The sequence below is a fragment of the Cervus canadensis genome, chromosome X, assembly GCF_019320065.1.
Source record: "Cervus canadensis isolate Bull #8, Minnesota chromosome X, ASM1932006v1, whole genome shotgun sequence".
NCBI classification, from domain to species: domain Eukaryota; kingdom Metazoa; phylum Chordata; class Mammalia; order Artiodactyla; family Cervidae; genus Cervus; species Cervus canadensis.
Genome location: NC_057419.1, coordinates 126402829 through 126425373, shown reverse-complemented (window position 1 = coordinate 126425373; position 22545 = coordinate 126402829). Strand labels below are relative to the sequence as shown.

The following is a 22545-nucleotide window of genomic DNA, read 5'->3' as shown; positions in this document are numbered from 1 at the left end:
TAGTAAAGTAATGCTCAAAATTCTCCAAGCCAGGCTTCAGCAATACGTGAACCATGAACTTCCAGATGTTCAAGCTGGTTTTAGAAAAGGCAGAGGAATTGCCAATATCCATTGGATCATCGAAAAAGCAAGAGAGTTCCAGAAAAACATCTATTTCTGCTTTATTGACTATGCCAAAGCCTTCAATTGTGTGGATCACAATAAACTGTGGAAAATTCTTCAAGAGATGGGAATACCAGACCACCTGATCCACCTATTGACAAACCTGTATGCAGGTCAGGAAGCAACAGTTAGAAATGGACATGGGTCAACAGACTGGTTCCAAATAGGAAAAGGAGTATGTCAAGGCTGTGTACTGTCACCCTGCTTATTTAAAATATATGCAGAGTACATAATGAGAAACGCTGGGCTGGAAGAAGCTCAAGCTGGAATCAAGATTGCCAAAGAAATATCAATAACCTCAGATATGCAGATGACACCACCCCTATGGCAGAAAGTGAGGAGGAACTAAAAAGCCTCTTGATGAAAGTGAAAGAGGAGAGTGAAAAAGTCAGCTTAAAGCTCAACATTCAGAAAACTAAGATCATGGCATCCGGTCCCATTACTTCATGGCAAATAGATGGGGAAACAGTGGAAGCAGTGTCAGACTTTATTTTGGGGGGCTCCAAAGTCACTGTAGATGGTGATTGCAGCCATGAAATTAAAATAGTCAAAGCTATTGTTTTTCCAGTGGTCATATATGGATGTGAGAGTTGGACTGTGAAGAAAGCTGAGCACTGAAAAATTGATGCTTTTGAACTGTGGTGTTGGAGAAGATTCTTGAGAGTCCCTTGGACTGCAAGGAGATCCAACCAGTCCATCCTAAAGGAGATCAGTCCTGGGTGTTCATTGGAAGGGCTGATGCTGAAGCTGAAACTCCAATACTTTGACCACCTCATGCGAAGAGTTGACTCATTGGAAAAGACCCTGATGCTGGGAGGGATTGGGGGCAGGAGGAGAAGGGGGTGCCAGAGGATGAGATGGCTGGATGGCATCACTGACTAGATGGACATGAGTTTGAGTAAACTCCGGGAGCTGGTGATGGACAGGTAGGCCTGGCTTGCTGCGATTCATGGGGTCACAAAGAGTCAGACAGGACTGAGCTACTGAACTGAACTGAACTGTGCTGGGATAAGTTGCTTCAGTAATGCTCGTCTTTTTGCAACTCCATGGACCATAGCCTAACAGACTCCTCTGTCCATGGGGATTCTCCAGGCAACTGTATTGGAGTGGGTTGCCATGCCCTCCTCCAGGGGGTCTTCCTGACCCAGGGATCGAATGTATGTCACTTATGTCTCTTGCATTGGCAAGCGTGCTCTTTACCTGTAGTGCCACCATATTGCAAATCAAAAGTGCAGTGAGCTATCTCCTCACAGTTGTCAAAATGTCTATTATAAAAAAGACAAGAAATAACAAATACTAGTGAGAATGTAGAGAAAAGGGAACCCTCAAGCACTGTTAATAAGAATGTAAATTCATGCAGACAGTATGGAAAATTGTGATGGGTCCTCAAAAAAATTAAGAATAGATGTACTATATGATCCTTTTGGATATTTATTAACTATTCATATTCTTCCTCTGTGAATTTCTTGTCCATATTCTTTGACCATCTTTTATTGATAACAATGAAAAAAAAACAAATATAAAGGAGTTCTTTACGGATTCTTGACCCCTCAACTGGTTTTGGTTATACCTGTTGGCATTGTCTTCTCCCAGTCATATCTCCCAATTTTACCTTGTCTTTTGTCATATGGAAAGATTTAAATTGTTGCTTCTTGGAAGTGGAAGTCCCACCTTGTTTTTAAACTCCTCCAAAGTATTCATCATAGTATGAGTTTTAATAGCAATGCCTAATAAACTTTGGTCACATGTATGTCCACTTCTTTGCTCACCATCGTCTTTTGCCATTCCATGACTTCAAGATCCAGCCTCTTTCTCATTTCAGTATAATCTTTAGGAGAAAGAAATGACAACCCATTCCAGTATTCTTGCCTGGAAAACTTTCCATGGACAGAGGAGCCGGTGGGCTACAGTCCATGGAGTCACAAAGAATCAGACATGACTGAGTGACTGAGCACAGCCCACAGCATTATTATTATCATAATTTTTGTCAATTGTTTTGCTTCATTTTGAATGTTCTTACCAATTTTCTACTAGAGCATTCATCTTTGTTCTGTTTTCCAATCTCTTTCCACATCCACATATTCCTGTTCTAACACCACATTATTTTAAAAAGTGTTTCTTTAATGCATTTTTATATAAGCAAGTATCTTCTCTTTATTTTTTCCTTCAAAAATTTCTAGGCGGTCTCATATTTTAAAATTTCCAGATGAATGTTAAAATCACTTTCTTAAGTTTCAAAAATTCTCTTGGGATTTTGATCTGAATTACAGGTAAATTACATCTGAATTTTTGAAAACTTGGCATGTTTATATTGTTTAGTATTCCTATCCAGGAACATGTTCTTCTTCTACATTTACATAAATCTTGTATCTCTCCTAGTGAAGTTTTGTAATTTTCTTCAGCCAATTTTTAGTTTTTTGTTTCTGGGTATTTTGTATATTATGTTGTCATTGTAAGTGGTCTCATTTTCCAGCTATGTTTTCTAACTAGCTATTATCAGTACAGGACTTACCTGGTGGCTCAGACTGTAAAGAATCTGCCTGCAATGTGGGAGACCCAGGTTTGATCCCTGGGTCGGGAAGAGCCCCTGGAGGAAGAGAATGCTACCCACTCCAATATTCTTGCCTAGAAAATTCTGTGGACAGAGGAGCCTGGAGGGCTACAGTCCATGGGGTCACAAAGAGTCAGACACGACTGAGCGACTAACACTTTCACTTTTTCCCCCACTTATTATAGGTATATAAGAAAGCTCTTTAATCTGTTCACTGACTTTGCTTCCTGGCACTTTACTAAAGTCATTAGTTCTAAGATTTTTATTTAGAATCTTTTAGATTTTCTATGCAGATATTTCTTACTGCATTCACTAGAATTTCTATACCACTATTAAATAATTATAGTGATGCAACACACATGTCTTGTTCTTGATTTTGACTATGTCCCCAATATGTTGTTGTTACAGATGTTGGTTATTGTTTTCTTCTCGATATCATAATATTAAGGGCCTATTCTTTCATGCCCAGGTTTTTAAAAAATTAACAATTAGTTTAATTAATCCAAAAATGGACGTTGAAATTTAGCAAATGCGTCTTTTGGACACCTGTTGAGATAGTCTTATATAATTTTCTTTTGACCTATGGAAATGATATACTAGAGATTCCTGATGTTGTCATCCTAATATTCTGAAACAAACTATATTTGATGATATTAGTTTTAAAATATTGTCCATATTTTATTTTCTTAGTGCTTTGTGTTAGGTTTTTTTTCATTTTAAGAGTATCATTCTTTCAATCCTCTGTGTTACACTTGGAAAGATTTTATGTCAGAGTTATGTTAGCTTCAAAAAATGCATTTGCCATGATCTGACTTTTTAAATCACTGGCTGTTTAAATACTCCATGAAAATCTGAAAAGAGAAACCAACAAATAATCAGTGTGGGAATTTGAATACAGCTTCCCAATAGAATATAAGCTGCAAGGAGGATTTCTGTCTGTTTTGTTCACTACTGTATCCCTACTATTCTAGAACAGTGCCTGGTATTCAGTAAATGTTTGTTGAATAAATGGAAAGTAATGAATAATCTCCCTGGACATTTAATAGAGTTGTTTGGAAGGTTTTTTTTCTTCCTGATTTATCCTGTGGTTTGCTCTATCAAGCTCTTTCAAGGCATCACTTATGTGTGTGCTCACACACACACAAACACACACACACCACTCCTCAAAAAAAAACTGGTTTATTTTAAACAACTCAAATATAAATATCACTAGAAAAAATCTGTATTGTACTTAAATTTCCCACTGACATTAATAACAATTATCAACATTTTCCATTATTACAAGTTATGAAAAGGCTGAAAATTATATTTTAATGCAATTTTCAGGTTGGCATTTCAAAGTTTCAGTGACAAACATAACGAATTGTTAAAGTCTCAATTTGAGATGGACATTGTAGCTCATTCTCTTAGTAAAAAAGCTAAAAGCAATTCTTATTCCAAGTCACTTAATACTTTCCAGAACAGATTACAGATCTAAAGGTCACTTAAAATAAGCTCTAAATGTCACTTAAAGGAAAACAGTGTCACTGAAAATAAAATACCAGATTTAAGCATCATCATTCAGATTATATACTCTTTTTATTTTGCCTCTATTACAACATCAGGGGTGATATGGCGATAGAGGAACAAAAAAATCTCAGGTTAGGGTTGATCATAACTATATTATCTTTAGTCTTCCTCTTTTTAAAGAAAAGAAATATGGTGTAGAAATTTTGACTCAATCTGATTAATTTTAAAGGGCATGTTCTCAGCAAAATTCTATGGCAATTTATATGTAGTGAAGTCTGGATTATGCTGTCTGTGATCAATGATCTGTGGTATATTTAACAAATACAACATACCACTCACTTATTTGACTGTGGATTGTATGATGTGATTCCAAATGAAAGGAAGCTATAATTGAAAAGTACAGAGCAACCAGAAAAAAAATGAAATGAAACAAACCTACCATGCCCTCTGTTGATGAAATGTGTGACTAGAGAATGTGTGATTGGAAAGAAAAAAATCAACATATGTTTCTTCGTTCTTTTTTTTTAAGTTTCTCTAAATTATATTCTAATTGAATTTCATAAAATAAGCATTTTATATTCTTCTGTTTTTATAGCATTCAGCACAAAATTATGTCAGTTAAAAGGAAAAAGTATCCATGTATAAATGGTTAATGCAGTAGGCCCAGTCATATGGCCTTGAATAGGTGTGATCTACTTGGAACTCATTCTGGAAGAACAACAATTGGAAGGGAAGAACCATTTTTAGACAATTTCAATTAAGGCAAGGTGGAAAAGGTAGAAGGATGGAATTCTGAACAAGCCAGATTGCTATCCTCCCTCTCCTTTTCCCTAATCTTCAAATATCAGCCAAGTCCTTATAAATGATGAAGTTCATGTGCATCTTATGGGTGCAAGGATGGGTTGTTATCCTGAGACAAAATCTAATTCTCCTTCTCTAGAAGGTATCAGAGAGATTGACAGACATCCTTCAATAACTCCTTACCTTCTCCTTCTCAGTAGCATAACCATAAATTTTGATTTGGCTCAGTACACAGAACAAAAACTATATTTCTTGGCCTCCTTTGTAGCTAGATTTGACCACTTATCTAAATTCTGGCCAGTAATGAAAGTGGTAGTATCATGTGCAACTTTGGGGAAATTCCTTAAAAGAGAGGAGGCTCATCTTTCTTCACATTTTCCACCAGCCTGGTAACAGAACAATTCAGTAACTATCTTGGACCATGAGGTGGAAGATGTATACTGAAGATGACAAAGCAAAAGAGTCTAACAAACCAGGGTTCCCAATACATTTATGAATCTCCCCTGCCCACACTGAATTGCTTCTCTTTTAATTAAGTCTATTTATTTAAGTTATTGTTACAATGAAATATCCTTCAGCTTTAAAAAGAAAAGAAATTCTGACAAGGGCTACAACATGGATGAAGCTTGACGACATTATACTTATATTCTGTAAGCAAGTCACAACACAACAAATATTGTGTAATTTTACTTATATGAGATACCTAGTATATTCAGATTCATAGAGACAGACAGTAGAATGGTAGTTTCCAGAGGATGAGTGGAGGGGTGAATAGGAACTTATGTTTAATGAGGACAGATTTTCAGTTGGAAAAGATGAAAAAGTTTTGGAGATGGATGGTTGCACAACAATGCAAATTTACTTACTGCCACAGAAGTGTACACTTAAAATTGGTTAAAATGATAAATTCTGTGTTTTATATGCTTTACCACAATAAAAAAATGCAAAAACGTCAATGGTTAGCAACAATGTGTGTGATGAAACTATTTTCCAAAATCTCTGAAGTGCTTCCTTGGATACCAGTAGGATCAAAATTCAAAATTCTATTGTTGGAGACAATGTACTGGGCTTCACTCAATTTTATTTGATGAAACAAGAAATTAAGTGTTAACCACAATTACGTGCCTACACTGACATGAGGGAATTTCTTACACATCTAGAGCTTCAATTGCCATCTTCATGCAGATACTTCATAAATGTATATCTTCAATTATTTCCCTGAGGTCAATTATTCCATGGTTCAAAGTGTTAGGTTGGAAGTTAGACATGAGCAACCAGAGGCGGCCTGGCTGTAAGGAATGGAAGCCTATCTCTGAACTCCATCCAAGAAACACCCAGGAGAGCTCACAGACATGCTACAAAATAACCACACTTTTCAACTCCTGTACATGCATCCTAGGCACAAGTGGATACAAAATGACCACAGGGGCTTCTCCAAGTAACTTAAGGCAGTTAGGAGCTCATTAAGGGCTCATGAATATTCTGCATCTAATTATGACAGAATTACGGGAAGACATAAATAATACAACTTGCTGTTATATAACTTATAATTGTCAATTGGCCTTGAGCATATGCCCATTTGCCTTCCCTTTCATTGATTGGTGGTGGGTGCAATCCCTACTTTGCATCAGGCATAACCAAAAGGAGGAGACTGGAAGCATAAAAGGGGGAAGCCGAGAGGCTTTGACAGGAAGGATGAGGGCAACTCTCTTGGGAGTGTTGGACTAAGAAAATCTCTGTCTGCTTGAGTTGGATGTTCTACATCTTTTGGTCCATCACTCCAATTTTTTGTTGCGACAAAACAAGAACCAGGGAAGAGAAATAAACCAACCTGACAAAAACCATGTCAAACTCAACATGCCCAACACCAAATTCATGATCACCATCCCCATACTTGGTTATTTGCCATCCATCTGATTGAGTAAGCCATAAAGCCAGGACCTTTACCCTCCTTTACATCTCCCATCCTATCATATGCTTCTGTGCCATCATGTACCTCCTGTTATCAGTTATTTCATTAATACTTTTACATTATTTCTGTATTTGAATACTATTTATCTCTCACACTAGAGTGCACATTCTGGGTGAGCAGAGACTTTAGTTTTACTCATAATCATATTCCCAGAATACAGCACAGTGCCTGCCCTTTACATGGGTGTTTAATAAATACATGTTAAATAAATCTTTAAGGTTTGAACTCATAATTGGGAAAACAGTTTGATATAAAAATGCATAAATGTAATTCCTCTCCTTCCTATCTTTATGAAGATGTGAGTTATTCCCCAAGCAGAGTTAGTGGGTTACAGTTTGACACTTATCTTGAGATTATCCTGGCTATGGCTTTAGTACTGACTTTTAGTTCAGTGTCATCTTGTACATTTACCTGAATTTCTTGAACACTTCTAACTTGTACAATGATTCCTGTATCTGTCCCTTCTCATGAACTAATCCAAATATACTGTTCCATTCCTTGGGTGGAGAAGAGTAAATATTTGAGGCTCACAACTGTAGGTAGAGGTCCTGAGGATGGGGATGAGGATGAGGGAATGGGAGTTTATCTCAGAACTCAAACTCTGTGGATTCAAGCTGTGCTTTTGCTACTAGTTTCAAATGAGTTCACTTAACATCTGAATCTGTTTCTGCATTTCCCGAAGTAGACATACCATTAAAGATACCTATAGCATAAAATTATTGTGAGGACTATATAGAGAAATGGACCTGGAATTACTTTTTAAACTGTACAGTGGCAGAAACGTACATTATCCCGATGTGAATATGGTTGGAGTGAATCCTAAAATAAGGGATGGTAAGGAGGTATTTGGCCACGACTCACATTATGTAGGTAGCTACTTTTACAGTGTATTGAACTTGTTTTTGAAATGAATAATGAAGTGGTTGCAGCAGAGAAAAAAATCTTAACAGAAAAAAGGTGGGGGGGGGGGCACTTCTAAAATCTAGCATTTAGCCAGTCAGTTTGGTGTCTTTACTTCTACCGCGTTTCAGCTTCCCGAAAATCCCAAACTCTCCCACCATCTCTAACTATCCTAACTGTGATCAGGTGTGCGGTATGTGCCGCCTGGTTTCCCCTCAAGCCGGTGTTACGTCATCAGATTATGACGTTCCGCCCCCTGAGCGTGCTCAATTGTGAGGTCACACGCTCTCTCGGGTATATAAAGCTGGACGCTGCCTCCCGTCCCACTTGCACCAGGCAGTGAGGGACGCTGAGCATCGAGGCCCTCGGCTTCCCGGGCGGCTAGCGGCCCCCTGCTTCCCAACTGCCAGCTGAGTGCCTCAGTGCCCGAGAAGAGGGAAGAGGTTTGAAGAGGCACCATGAGTCTCCTGTTCCTACTAGTGAGCAGCATTCTGTTCGCCTTCATGTTTGTCTTCTGGAAAACCTGGTTTCAGGTAAAGTGTGTAAGAGCGGTTGGAATTAGATGAAGCTCGACAAATACATGGCTTGGGGAGGGAGGTGTGTTTAAGAGAGTAGATAAATAGTAAAGTAAGAGTAAGGCGGGGGTCACCCCATTCCTTTTTCCTTTGAAAGCGCTCAGATTTTGACTCTTTACCTCACACTTCTCCCATGTTGACCAGTAGTTCCACAGCTGTACTGTGTTGTGAAAAGCCCCAAGTCACTAGTTGATGGGGTGAGTTTTTCATCCACTCGAAAAGTACAGCACAAAGTGTCTATCTGCCCCCTCCCATTTTAAGAAACTGTACCTACTCTCTTCCTCTCTGGCTTTTACTACCCCCATGTGATTTTGTTTGCCTCTTCCTCCCTTGTATTTTCGTTTTCAGTCATCTTTATGACAGCTTTGGGTGGGGGAGGGGACATCACAGATAATTAAGGTCAAAATGTGGGTTTCCTGCTGATGTTTAAAGTTCCAAGTGAAGTGCTTTTAGATAAGTATCAAACAGGGTCCAAGTATAGACCTACTGGAATGCCCAAGAAATGTAAGCCAAGGCTATGGTATTTTGGCATCAGAAGGCTACTTTCATTTTTTTCTCACTTTTTGTTTGGGAAGGACATATTTCCAAATTAATGTATTCATTCAACAGATTTTTAATCTTGGGGGAGGTCAATCAGTTCACTTTGATAAATCAAGACTAAGAATGTTATTATTTGGTGGTATTTGGACATTGCTAAAGTCAATAAACTACATATGTTTAATTTCCTTCCCTTACAGAGAAACACTGGTGAAATGTCATCAAATTCAACTTCTCTTGCACTAGTAAGATCATCCTTTTCTACTCAGTCAACTAAGAGCAATACTGATAAGAGTCTTTCGGTCAACAGTCTCTCTCGGGATATCTTAATTAATTTCCCACACTCAGTAGCTATGCAGAAGCGAATATTGGTAAACCTCAGGATCGTGGAATACAAGCTGGCTGAACTGGAACAATTCCTAGTTACTAAGGGTTTAAATGGTGCATTAGTTAACCGGAAATCCACTGACAAAGCCTACAGAATGTAATAACAATTGAGGCAATCATTAAAGGGACTTTGAGTGGATTCATTTGATTATATGTGTTTATACCAAATGAATTATTATTTAAAAGGGGAGGGGTGCCAAGTCAGATACAAAATCCAGACATTTGTCAGTTTGCTTACATTTAGAGAGTTGATTATGTTGCTAACATATTTTACTGGAGAAGGAATGAAAGCACAATAGAGAAAGAAACAGTTTGAGTTGTTTTCTTTTTAATTAGCTACAGTAAAGAGAATATAGTTGAGATACAGTGATTTTAACTTCAATTGTGAAAGTTTTTTTTCTAATGGTTTACAATACTGTAAATGTCTCCAAGTTTGCATTAAAGTTAATGAGATTTGATGGAACTTTTTTCCATTATGCAGAATAGTCTAACACTATTGAATCTGTGTAATAATACTAAGAGCTATCATTGAGCACCCTAAAATGTGCCAGGGACTCTGTTAAGATCTGTGCTTTACATACTTGTAAAGATAGCCACAGAAACTCTTAACTACTCTTCATAGTCAGCTATTGAAGTAGACTACTTTTCCAGCACCACCTCTGCTAATAATTAGATATTTCATTAGAAGTGTGCCTAAACCTTCCCTGAATTGCAAGTCACCTGTAGAAAATTACATGCATTTTTTTATTTGGTGAAAAATCCACACCTCAAATAGCACCAAAATATAATAATGGTAGAATGTATGTAATGTGGCTTAAAATTAAAGTATTTATATGCTGTATTTAGCAATCTATTTTAAATATTTTATAAAATCTAGTAATCTGTTGAAAGTCACTAACAGCATTTGACCTACCTTCAAAGAAAACCCTCAGAATATCTAACACAAGCTCATCTAATGTGTATGTTAGTTGCTCAGTCATGTCCGACTCTTTGCAACCCCGTGTACTGTAGCCCACCAGGCTCCTCTGTCCATGGAATTCTCCAGGCAAGAATACTGGAGTGTGTAGCCATTCCCTTCTCCAGGGGATCTTCTTGACCCAGGGATTGAACCCAGGTCTCCTGCATTGCAGGCAAATGCTTTACCATCTGAACTACCAGGGAAGCCTCAAAGAAAATCCTCAAAATATCTAACACAAGTTGATCATATATATGCACATAATTCACTGAGATTGTTCAATTATAGGCCTATCTATCTACCTAACTTCATACCCCCTGCCCCCAAATAAGTTACCAGTATAAATTAAAGGAAAACCTTAATCCCTTACTCATTTAATCTTCAATCAAAAGGAAAAGGAATTTAAAATATATAAGAAATTAATGCTTAAATTTATTCTTTTATTCATCATTTGACAAGAACAAAAAGCCAGCAGTAGTGTATGTGGTTCTTAAACATATTTCAGAGTCACAGATTTCTTTTGATACTCTGATGAAAAATAGGTACTCTCCCAGTAGAAAAAATGCATATACACATACATGTAGAAAAATATTACATGTAATTTCAACCTCATACAGTCTCTGAAGCCCATGTTAAGAACCTTAAGAATAACTGAAAAGTTTCTTGCATAGTTAGGTAATCCTAGATTGTGATGTTAAACCAGTTGTAAATGATATATAATCAGTGTATAAATCTATTAGTGATATGATGTTTTCATTATCTTTTGTAAAGAAATTGGCACATAGGACTTTCTAGCTTGGCTGCCCTCATTCTTGACAAGTTTCACAAGTTTATCTCCCATAAGTATGTAAATAAGTTATCACATGTAAATAGTAACTTATTCAAGTAAAACAATCATTCTACTTATCTATTAACTATATATTATAATCATAAGATCTTAGATTTGATTGAAGCCATTTCCTCATCAGTATTTTGTTCCATGTTCTATTTGAAATTAGACTTCAGGGTGTATAATGAACTACTTTAAATTTTGTGAAACACAGTAGAAATTAGATGAGTCATGTTTTTCTTCCACCCATAACCTACAGAACACATTTTTATGGGGAAAGAAATAATCAAAGCTTCTAGATTCCATTTTCTAGGTTTATCACTTACTGGCCATAGTTTTCTGTCTTATTTCACTATTTGTAAATGAAGAATATAACTACCAAGTTCACCTTAAAATAGTGAACTATGAAGGCATGAAGTTTTTAGACATGAATCAAAGATATTAAGCAATCGTCTTCATATACATAGTTCATTTTTTCCATATATACATATATGTATGGCATTTCTAATTTTCAATTTTACCACTTTCTTTTAAATATATTTATTTTCCCCAGCTTTATGGAAAAGAAACATTGTGTACTAAGAAATATAAGCAAATAGTATTTAAAAACTTTTATAATAGAAAATATAACTATTTTCTAAATAACCAGCTCAAAATAAAGCCTTCAGTATATTAGAAAAATATTGTAGTGATACAAAATTTTTATTGTGAAGTAGAGGCAGCTATGTATGTGTTAACAGATAAATTACATTGCTAAACATTAGTAGATTCACATTTTTGTATTACATTCCTGTTGAAATTGGAAAGCTCATAGATCTCATTCTGGTTTTCTACTGTCACTAATATTAGGTATTTCATGGTTAGTCTCTTTTTTAGAATCTACCATGTTCTCATATCTTTCCCCACGATGTTTTTCCAGATATGGCCCCCAGTTAGCAGCTGGTCTGCAGCAGGTTGCAATGCGCTGAGAAGCAAAAAAAAAAAAAAAAAAAAAAATTTATTATAGAGTGTTATGTCTTCCTGCTAACCAAAATGAAATAAGAACATAGAAAAGTAAAAAAGTGATCATCTAAATTCTTAATTGTCTACAGAAAAAAAAGATACTCAAATTTAACCAATTGTTAATAGAACTGTATTAACTACAAACTCAAAATAACTGAGTATGTAAATGAGCTCAAAAGGAAGTGTGTGAACCCATTCAAGCAACAGTATCACTTCACATACTTTGATTGAATTTCTATCCTGGCTTTAGAGTAAGGGTTAGGTTAGGATCTAAACCAGTGTATGACTGGGAAGTTTCAAGAATCAAAGGGTAAAGCCATTCATCTAGATCCACTAAACAATGACCTAAATCTTGAATCCAGTCTGACTTCTGAGCCTACCTAGACATTGTCCTACTGAGATATCATAATCAACTCCATTCCCTTAGGCCTCCATGAAAGAGGGATAACTCAGGGTCTAGATTGGGTTCAAGGTCATTTACCAGACTTTTTTCCATTTCTAACATGCTATTATGTATTATAACCAGATGAAGTTTTAAAGGTGAAAATTATAAAGGAAAAAGGTCAGTTGCTTTGTGTCATCTCAGTTCAATCCAGTTGCTCAGTCGTGTCCAACTCTTTTGCAACCCTATGGACTGTAGCCTGCCAGGCTCTTCTATCCATAGGATTCTCCAGGCAAGAATACTGGAGTGGGTTGCCGCTTCCTTCTCCAGGGGATCTTCCTGACCCAGGGATAAAACCCATGCTTCATGTCTCCTGCATTGGCAGGCGGGTTCTTTACCCCTAGCACCAAGATACCATAACTTTTATGTGCTAAGCATTTTGATAGGGCTTGAGGATATGATATCAATCAAGACAAGACCCCTTCTTAAGCTTATAGTCTAGTACATGGAGACACAAAAATATACATCCAGTATAATACAATGTTATGCACATAGTAATAGATAAATTGTATCAGGTATAAAAGTTACCTGAGGGGAATAGTGATTAATTTGATCTCATGTTCAAAATCTCATATTAACCTTCATTTTGATCATAAGTACTTTATATTATAAAGTATAAATAATATTAACATGCTTACTTGAAAGATGTTTCCTTTAGCTTGAATTATGTTTATGATAGCCATGATTGGAATCCAGATAATGCAGAAAGTAATCATACACCAGCCTAGAGCAACTCCCCAGTTAGGGTATGGAATTTGACCATACTTAGGTCTACGAAACTGTATCACTGACCAGATCAAGATTGACTGTGAAAGTAAAATATGAAAAGAAAATGGTAAAGATTAGACTTTATTGCATTAATGGTTTCAGTTGTACTAATTATTAGCAGTTGTATTCCATTTCTTAGAAATAATTTATCAAAAACAATTAAGATGAAAATACATTCAAGGTGAGATAATCAGGTAACTAGCCAGAAAATCAAATTCTAAATGAACCAATCTAAATAACTTGTATTTGTCTTACAAAAATTAGCATTGATACAGATACTTGTACAACACATATTTCAGTAAAACACTTTACCATAAAATATATCTGTTGAAAGTAAAATAGTATCTGAGATTTATATTATTGAACTTTTAACTTTACTTATAATAGCATGATTTTATTCTGTGCTATCTGGAGGAAGAAATATGGCAACCCACTCCAGTATTCTTGCTTGGAGAATTCCATGGATAGAGGAGCCTGGTGGGCTATAATCCATGGGGTTGCAAAGAGTTGGACATGACTGAAGTGACTTAGCATTCTGTCCTGTAAGCTAGCCAGCATGTCAGTTAGTTCAATGAGAATATAAAATACATTTTAGTGAACATGCCTTGCGCCTTGCTTATCAGTAGTTTCTATTTATTTCCCACTACACAGAGTACCCCTTACTCCACACCCAAAATGTACAGGCATTCACACATAGGTACATAGTTACCAAAGCACTTTCTTATTGAAAAAAAAAACATGCTTGGGTAACACAGTGAATCTTAAAGATAAAAACATTTTAAGGCCAAGTTTTTTAAAAAGTATTTTTAAAAAAACCCTACTAGACTGTTGCAGCATTAAAACTAATTATATAGAAATCTGTAAAGCAAACAAAATGAACAAAAACCAAAAATTCCTTTAATTTCATTACACTAAGTTTATTTCACAATTACCATAATTTCATATAATTACAAGAGAATGGATGAGGGATAGTGGAGTCTAATATGTATGATTTTATACAAAATAGATGATAATGTATATCATTTAACATCTAATACCTTTGCATTTTAAAGTAAATCAAGTTGTCAAACCTAGAAATCAATGAAATTAGCTGGCTAAAATGTCTAGTTAGATCTAAGTTGATAAAGGGCTTATTTTATTATGGAAACTTGTCAAATGAGGAAAACAATATTTAGTAGCACTGTCAAAGCCAAATATTAAAAACACCCTCTAAAATAAAGTGTAGATCAAATTACATAATACCCTTTCCTAGGAAAATCGTTGAAGCATGGAGGCAATGAGAACCAAAACTCATCCTCAATAAAGTTTCCCCCTGCCCCACCCCCACCATTATCTCTAGTGCATAGTAATTTTCTATCCCATAGAGTATTTACTTGGCATTCAGCCTTTTACTGTCCTGAACTGTTATTTAAAGTTATTTTTTGCTTTCCTTCAGCTCCTGCTGCTGCTGCTGCTGCTAAGTCGCTCCAGTCGTTTCCGACTCTGAGCGACCCCATAGACGGCAGCCCACCAGGCTCCTCTTTTCCTGGGATTCTCCAGGCAAGAATACTGGAGTGGGTTGCCATTTCCTTCTCCAATACATGCATGCATACTAAGTCGCTTCAGTTGTGTCCGACTCTGTGCGACCCCATGGACAGCAGCCCACCAGGCTCCTCTGTCCATGGGATTCTCTAGGCAAGAATACTGGAGTGGGTTGCCATGTCCTTCTTCCTTCAGCTCCTAAATCGCACTAATTTTTAACATAAACTATTGCCTTTGTTGACACACGTGAGTTTTTGTAATTTCAGATACTACTTTCCATAAAAAATATGAATTAATAACTGAGTGTTGTTTCTTAGCAATTAGTATATTTAGATTGAATTCCTTGAAGGCAGAGACTCGGTCTTAAACAGAGAGGTTAAGAACATTATAGGTGGCTCAGCATATTTTTTAGGGAATGAGCAAATGACTCATTTTTAAAAATTTATTGTATTGAAAAATTTTAAGTATCTTGTCCTAGATACTTTTTAGGATACCTTTAAGTCTCAAGTGGTAAATGTTTAAGCCTATGGCCTCAGAAATAATGCGACAAAGAAAGACACTGTAATTTCGGCCACTTGGAGACACTAGTCATGAAAAGTTGAAAATCATTGATTTTAAAATGATATTAATTTGCTTTATTGTATTTAATGTAAATAAGTCAAGTTTATCTTATAAGTGTTTAAATATATATATTATTGATACCAGATTCATGGCATGTTAATACTTACCATTAAAAGGATAGGTGTAATGACAAACCAGCAAGTTCTCCACCATAGCCAGAATATCCACCTTTTTGCTCCAATCATCATTTCTATATCGTCAATAAACCTGTTCCCTCCTAAAAACAGCAATAAAGAGTGCATTCAGCCCTTACTCACACTTTTATTCATTAATCATTCTGGCTCTAAGTTATCTTTCTATGTCTAAACATTTTCCTGTACTATAGCAATGAAGCATATAATGCCTTTAACTACATTTTATTCATAAGAAATTTTTGCCCAGTATATTATACTTAGTTATTATAGTAAACATAATGAAAAGGAATAAAACTAAGTCATTTTAATAAAATGTGTAGATAATTCTGTAGTCACTATTTACCATAAATCCAGATGACTCCTATTATTTCCAGTATAGCTGCAATCAAAATGCCCCATCCAGCACAGAAGTGGTCAATCAGATTAACCCAGTATATTCCAGCCTACCAAAAAAAAAAAAGTCAGTTACTTTTAAATATAGTTTTAATTACTTTTATGATTGATGAGGTACTCAGATTGAATCTACTAATTTGATTTTAACATTTGCTCCTTGGTTTCACCTCTGCCAAAATATAAAAGGGGAATGTTTCAAATGTAAACACAAGTTGGGCTTTAAATATCTCAAACAGGCTGTACCTTTTATTCTATACTGAGTCCCTATAAAAAAAATAAGCATTTAGAATAGTTAATTATGAAATTGAAAGGTAGTGTGCTCTTTTGTAGCTGCCAAGAAATACAGCCTATGTTCAAAGTCTGTAACTATTGTAATTGGGGAAATTGTCCACTATTGGGCTCCCCCTGCCAAATTATACATGCTATTGAAATTGTGTTATGATGGGAAAAGAATCTGGGTTAAAACTCAGAAAATCTTGAAGTCTGTACTAAACATACTCTTAAACCGTGGCTTCCTCATTTAGATTATAAAGTACATTCCAACTAATATTTTGTCTATGAAAAAATACTGTAGTATACCTGAGTCACACAGATGAGGCCAAGGAAAAACAAAATCAAGCAGCAACCCAAAGTTATGGGAGCCCTCATTTTCTTCATCACTTTGGGAAATAAATCTTGAATTGTCGTGGTAATTGTTTCTTCAGAAGGAAAAAAATGACATGTAAACTCATTTGCCAATAATTTTAATCATAGAAATCAACTTCTATTAATAAAAGTTACAAATATATGTTGAGAATATACTCTGGGCCCAACTTCTTGCTTTTAAAAATCCATAGGGTCCTTTCTCTTGGCAGTCACCACTTATCAGTTCTGATAAAAAAAATCAAATACAACTCTATTTGTTGTTTTTGGTCTGTTTTGTAAGGTTTTTCATTGGTAGCAATTATAAGGTAATAGTTTCCCGAGGGCTGAAGAAGTTTGAAAGAGGGTTATAGGGAAGGAAGAATTTTAGTAGAACTTTTAAATAAGGTGAATTCACATGGAGACAGAAAGGCCTTCTAGGTTTTTAAGAAGTAAATATGTTCATGAAACAGGGTACTGGCTAAAAGTAGAAGGATATATGAGTAAAGGATTAAGAAACATGTTTGAAATTTTTGGAAGGCTTTGAAAGTCAGCTGGAGGAGGCTGGACTTTATCCTATAAATTATTAAAATGTTTAATGTAACAGTGTGATATGACAAACACTGTTTCAGAATTTTTAGTTGTGTACCCTAGGGCAGGAGGAGAAGGGGATGACAGAGGATGAGATGGTTGGATGGCATCACTGACTCAATGAACATGTGTTTGGGTGGACTCTGGGAATTGGTGATAGACAGGGAGGCCTGGTGTGATGCAGTTCTTGGGGTCGCAAAGAGTCGGACACGACTGAGGAACTGAACTGAACTGAACCCTAGGGAAAATTCCTATGTGTAAAGAGAACCATATATAAGAATAATTACTGCAGCAGTGTGTGTAACCACTACAATATTGTAATTAGCCTCCAATTAAAATAATTTTTAAAAATTGGAAATAATCCAAATGCCCATAATTATGGTAACAGATTGTGAATTAACTTGGTGACTCAGATGGTAAAGAATTTGCCTGCAATGCAGGAGACTCAGGTTCAATCCCTGGGTCGGGAAGAGCCCCTGGAGAAGTGAATGGCTACCCACTCCAGTATTCTTGCCTGGAGAATTCTATGGATGGAGTAGCCTGGCAGGCTAAGTCCATGCACAAAGTGTAGCAAAGAGTCAGACATGACTGAGCAACTAACACATGTCTGTGTATCAACATGGATTCATAATACATATAAAGAGCAACTGTCAGAATGGTATGTATGCTATGAAACTTCCCATTTATGTGAAATTTAAAAATTCTATCTTATTTATGGATACATATAAAATGTACACAAATAATATATATAATCCATGGTGACAGTTGCTTTCTAGGAAGGAAGAAATGTGAATTGTATTAGGCAGGGAAACATAAAGGACTTCAAATTTATCTGTAACAGTTTATTTTTCTTAAAAAAATGTCTGAAGCAAACATAAAATATTAATGTCTGTTCCTTTTGAGTATCTGATACATGAATATGTTGTATTTTTCCATATTTAAAATTTAAGTTAAAAAGAATTTTCAGAAAGATCATTCTGAGAGTAAAAACTAGACGGGGGCAACAAGGGTAAGAAAATAATGTTTTGAAGTAGAGTAAAATATGAGAGGGATATGTTAACATTGGGAGTATTACTTACCAATGGAAGCGAACTGAGAGTCAAGACCCAAAGTCAAAAGCATGAAAAAAAATAATACGGACCAAAATGGCCCACCTGGGAGTTGAGCTAAAGCTTCTGGATAGGCAATGAATGCCAAATCAAAACCTAGGAAAAATTAATGGAATGCAAATTAAAGAAATTCACATATTTGAACATTTTTCAATGTAAGATACTAGAAAAATCTCAATTTGGCAACCCAATGGATAATATACATTCTTTAGCAACTGTTTCACTATCACTTTTTTAAAGTGTTTATGTAGGTTGTTCTATAATATGATAATGTAAACATGTTATAAATTAAGCTAGTGAGATAAATTTTGTAAATGGTACATTTCCCACATAAGAAATCTTAACTATATCACTGATGTTTAGCTGATTTTATTTTTTTAATTAATGAAGAGCAACTGTCTTAAACTCCAGTCAACTCTCTTTCCAATGTTTACCCAATGTCACAATATGTAGTGTCATTTATTTTTTTCACTGTACATTTCACAGCTGTGTAGTGCCAACTTATTTTTTTATTAAAGTATAATTGATTTACAACAATATTCTGTTAGATTTGGTATACAACATAGTGATTCTGTATTTTTGCACATTATACTCCATTATAGGTTAATACAAGATAACAGGTATAATTTTAGTGCCATTTAAATTATTATATGGACACCTGCAAGATTGTATGTAATAAAACTATAAATTGAATCTTATTTTCTATTTGATGTATGTTGCCTTTAAAGACACTTGTTAACATTTTTTAAATCATATTATATGATACTTAGTTTAAGTATTTTAAGTGTCTCCAACCTCCCAGGGGACTGACCTAGGCTTCAGGAGAATTCGCTTCTAGCCTAGGCTCTATCACTTCCTAATTATTTGATCTTCTGCAAGACATAACATTTCTATGCTCAGTCCCATCCTCTGTAAATGAGGAGCTGGACACTACATGATCTTCAAAGTCCTTTCTAGTCCCAACATTCTATTCTCATTCATCAATCTCTCCACCAAATGATACTAACAATAAATAGAAATTTAGTAAGAAAAACCAACTTAAAAGAACCCTAGACTTCTGTTCTTAAGAGTCTTCAAAAGTGAAAGTGTTAGTCGCTTAGTTGTGTCTTTTCGACCCCATGGACTGTAGCCTGCCAGGCTCCTCTATCCATGGAATTCTCTGGGCAAGAATACTGGGTAGCCTGTCCCTTCTTGAGAGGATCTTCCCCACCCAGGGATTGAACCTGGGTCTCTTGCATTGCAGGCGGATTCTTTACCATCTGAGCCACCAAGCCAGATAATTAAAGCATCTCTAGTTAATGTCTTTAAAGTTAAGACGTTCATTAATCAGATTCCTTTAAAGCTGAACACAGCTGTATACTCAAAGTCAGTTGGGTTTCAATCTATATGACATTTGTGCATTTTAAAAATTAAAAAAAAATCAGATCTAATAGTATAATTGTACATGGATTAATTTTCATATATAGTTTCACATATTCATATATATATTAATACACACATGTATATATATGTATGTGTCTTTATATACATACACGCAAATGAAGATAATGAATGTAAAGTGCATAGTGTGATGCCTAATACTTGCAATTGTGCAGTAAGTAGTTCACATTAACAGTAAGTAGTTCATATTAAGCACTAAACAAAATTTGGAAAAAGCTTTAAACAATTGTTCTGTAATGTAGTCTTGTTTCTCAGATCATCTAAGAATTATTATATGATTGAAACAACCAAGTTATTTAAGATGAAATGAGAAAGAAAACTCAATACCCTAAATCTTGAGTGCTTCAATTGCTATAAAGTATATCAGTGTTTCTTAAATGAGCTATATAGAAGCTATATATAGCACTACATACCTGATTTTACAACTTGCGTGACTTCCTTTCCAGATATATGAGCCATGTGTCCCAATATAGAAAAAATAGCAAATCCAGCGAACACACTAGTAAGACAATTTGTCACACAAACTACAATGGCATCTGAGTAGCAGTTGTTCTTGAACTTATTGTAAGATGATAAGGCAACCAAACCACCCCAGGCAACTGACAGAGAATAAAATATCTGTGTGGCAGCATCTTTCCAAACCTATAAAAGAAAATAATATTTAAAAACACAGTCTTAATTTTTCATTTGTATAAAATATTTCATATATACAGGTGAATAACTTATAAAAACAAAACAAACACCTAAATACCCACTACTGAGCTTAAGAAATAAACTGTTGCTAGGCTATTAAAGCCTCCCTGTGCTCCTTCCTGATCATATCACACTTCCAACTTCAGTGGTAACTGCTATCCTGACTTCTGTGTTTATCATTTCTCTGGTTTTCTTCATATTTTTACTATCCTAAACAATATGGCATTTAGCCTTGCATGTTTTTGAGTTTATAGAAAAGCTATCTTAATGCATGTAAACTAATACAACCTGCTTTTTCCATTCAGTAGTATATGAGATTTATCCATTATCAATTTGAACCATTTGAAATTTCAATTCAACTAAATGTTGCCAAATTATTCTCCAAAGTGGTTGTATCAGTTTGCACTCCCACCAGATGGTATGAGAGTTCTCACTCCCCCACATCCTTGCCAACATCAATCAGAATTTTGAATACTGTCCAAACTAATGGCTGTGAAATGAGAGTGTTGATAACCTTAAATAATTTATAAGGCTTAACGTGTTTTTATTTGTTTATATTCTATAGTTTTTTTTTTTCCTGTGAAATTCTTGTTCACATATATTGCCAATGTTTTGTTTGGGTTATTTGTCTTATTTGATCTCTAGGAATTCTTTATGTAGTCAGATTCTAATCCTTTATCTGTTATACATCTTAATTTTTTCTCCCAATTTGTGGCTTTTTCCCCCCTCTTAACATTGTGTCCTTTGATGAACCAAAGATTTTGTTTTAATGTAGCTGAAGGTATCTATCTTTGATTTTTACGAATTGTCCTTGATTTCTCTGACTGAAAAAAAGAATCCTCAGCCCAAGGTCATAAAGCTACTATCCTATATTTTCTTCTAAAAGACTTAGTTTTGCTTATTATCCTTAAGTTTAATTCACCTGAAATTGAATTTAATGGATATTACATTAGAAATCCAAATACATTGTTTTCTAAGTGAAATATCAATTGAAGATAACTGATATTATCCATTGTATTGTTTGGATATCAATTGTATCAATTGGATAGTTCATCCCTTTTCCATTGATCTGCATCCCCACCTCTGCCACATATCAAGTTCCATATGTTCACAAATCTGTTTTTGAGATTACTGTTCTGTTCCATGGGTCTGTATGTCTATACCTATGCAAAAGCATTATTTTAGCATTATTATTTTAGCATTAGCATTATAATACCATTTCACACCTGGTAGGACAAGTCTTCCTCATTTCTTAAGAAACGCCTTGCTTTTTTGCATAAATTTTAGAATAAATTTTCAGGTTCTATGGAAACTGTGCTGGGAATTTGATTGGAATTCTGTTTACTCCACATATCAACTTGGGGACAATAAAAACATATTCTTAACAAGGATAATACTAGGGAGTTTTTAAAGAATGATGATACATTTAGATATCCCTTCAATCATCCAGTTCTCTCATTCCATGTTTTGATTAGAGCCCCATGTAGCTGGCCTCATCTCTTTAAGCAGTGCTCACACTCTTCATCTAATTCAATCCCTTTATCTTTCCCCCTTTCACAATTTACCCCTCCTGTGTCTTTGCTAAAGGGCAATAATTAGTCTTAGAAACTAACCTAGGTAAATCCATCTTAATAGTGAAATTCTATAGATATACCATTACTCTGAAGAAAAATCTAATTATGGAGACTTCAAATAATAGGACTGGCATATATGTAGGCAAAAGTGTATTTTTAGTCCATCTGAAAATATGATTGGTCAGTGGAAGGCAGGCCATGTTAACATGGTGACTTAACAGTTCTAGCTCTGGAATCGAAAAGAATGAAGTCTAAATCCAATACCTCTCACTTTCATTAAATTTGATTCATTTAAAATCTTCAAGCCTGTTTCATCATCTGTAAAATGGAGATGATGATGATAATAATAGTAGTAATAACTATGTGTCCTAAGAATGATGTGAGAATTAAATGAGATAACATTTACAAAGTAATTAATAGGATATTCAATGATAGCTATTATGTTTTTATGGAAAAGA

General features: G+C 35.2%; 2 protein-coding genes across 2 annotated transcripts in view; one reads left to right on the top strand and one right to left on the bottom strand.

Annotated features, from left to right (window-relative positions):
• Positions 1-8251: 8251 nt before the first annotated feature.
• CT83 (cancer/testis antigen 83) overlaps positions 8252-22545 on the top strand; it is a 16122-nt gene continuing 1828 nt past the window's right edge. The window contains exons 1-2 of the mRNA XM_043458695.1: positions 8252-8428; positions 9208-9252. Coding sequence (XP_043314630.1) covers positions 8354-8428; positions 9208-9252 — 120 coding nt within the window. The 5' untranslated portion in view covers positions 8252-8353. The remainder of the gene's footprint in view (positions 8429-9207; positions 9253-22545) is intronic.
• The window catches only part of SLC6A14 (solute carrier family 6 member 14), a 26540-nt gene continuing 14764 nt past the window's right edge, over positions 10770-22545 (bottom strand). The window contains exons 8-14 of the mRNA XM_043458693.1: positions 20234-20462; positions 18351-18476; positions 16639-16757; positions 16010-16109; positions 15640-15749; positions 13261-13428; positions 10770-12142 (exon numbers count right to left, since the gene is read on the bottom strand). Of these exons, the coding sequence (XP_043314628.1) occupies positions 11996-12142; positions 13261-13428; positions 15640-15749; positions 16010-16109; positions 16639-16757; positions 18351-18476; positions 20234-20462 (999 nt within the window). The 3' untranslated portion in view covers positions 10770-11995. The remainder of the gene's footprint in view (positions 12143-13260; positions 13429-15639; positions 15750-16009; positions 16110-16638; positions 16758-18350; positions 18477-20233; positions 20463-22545) is intronic.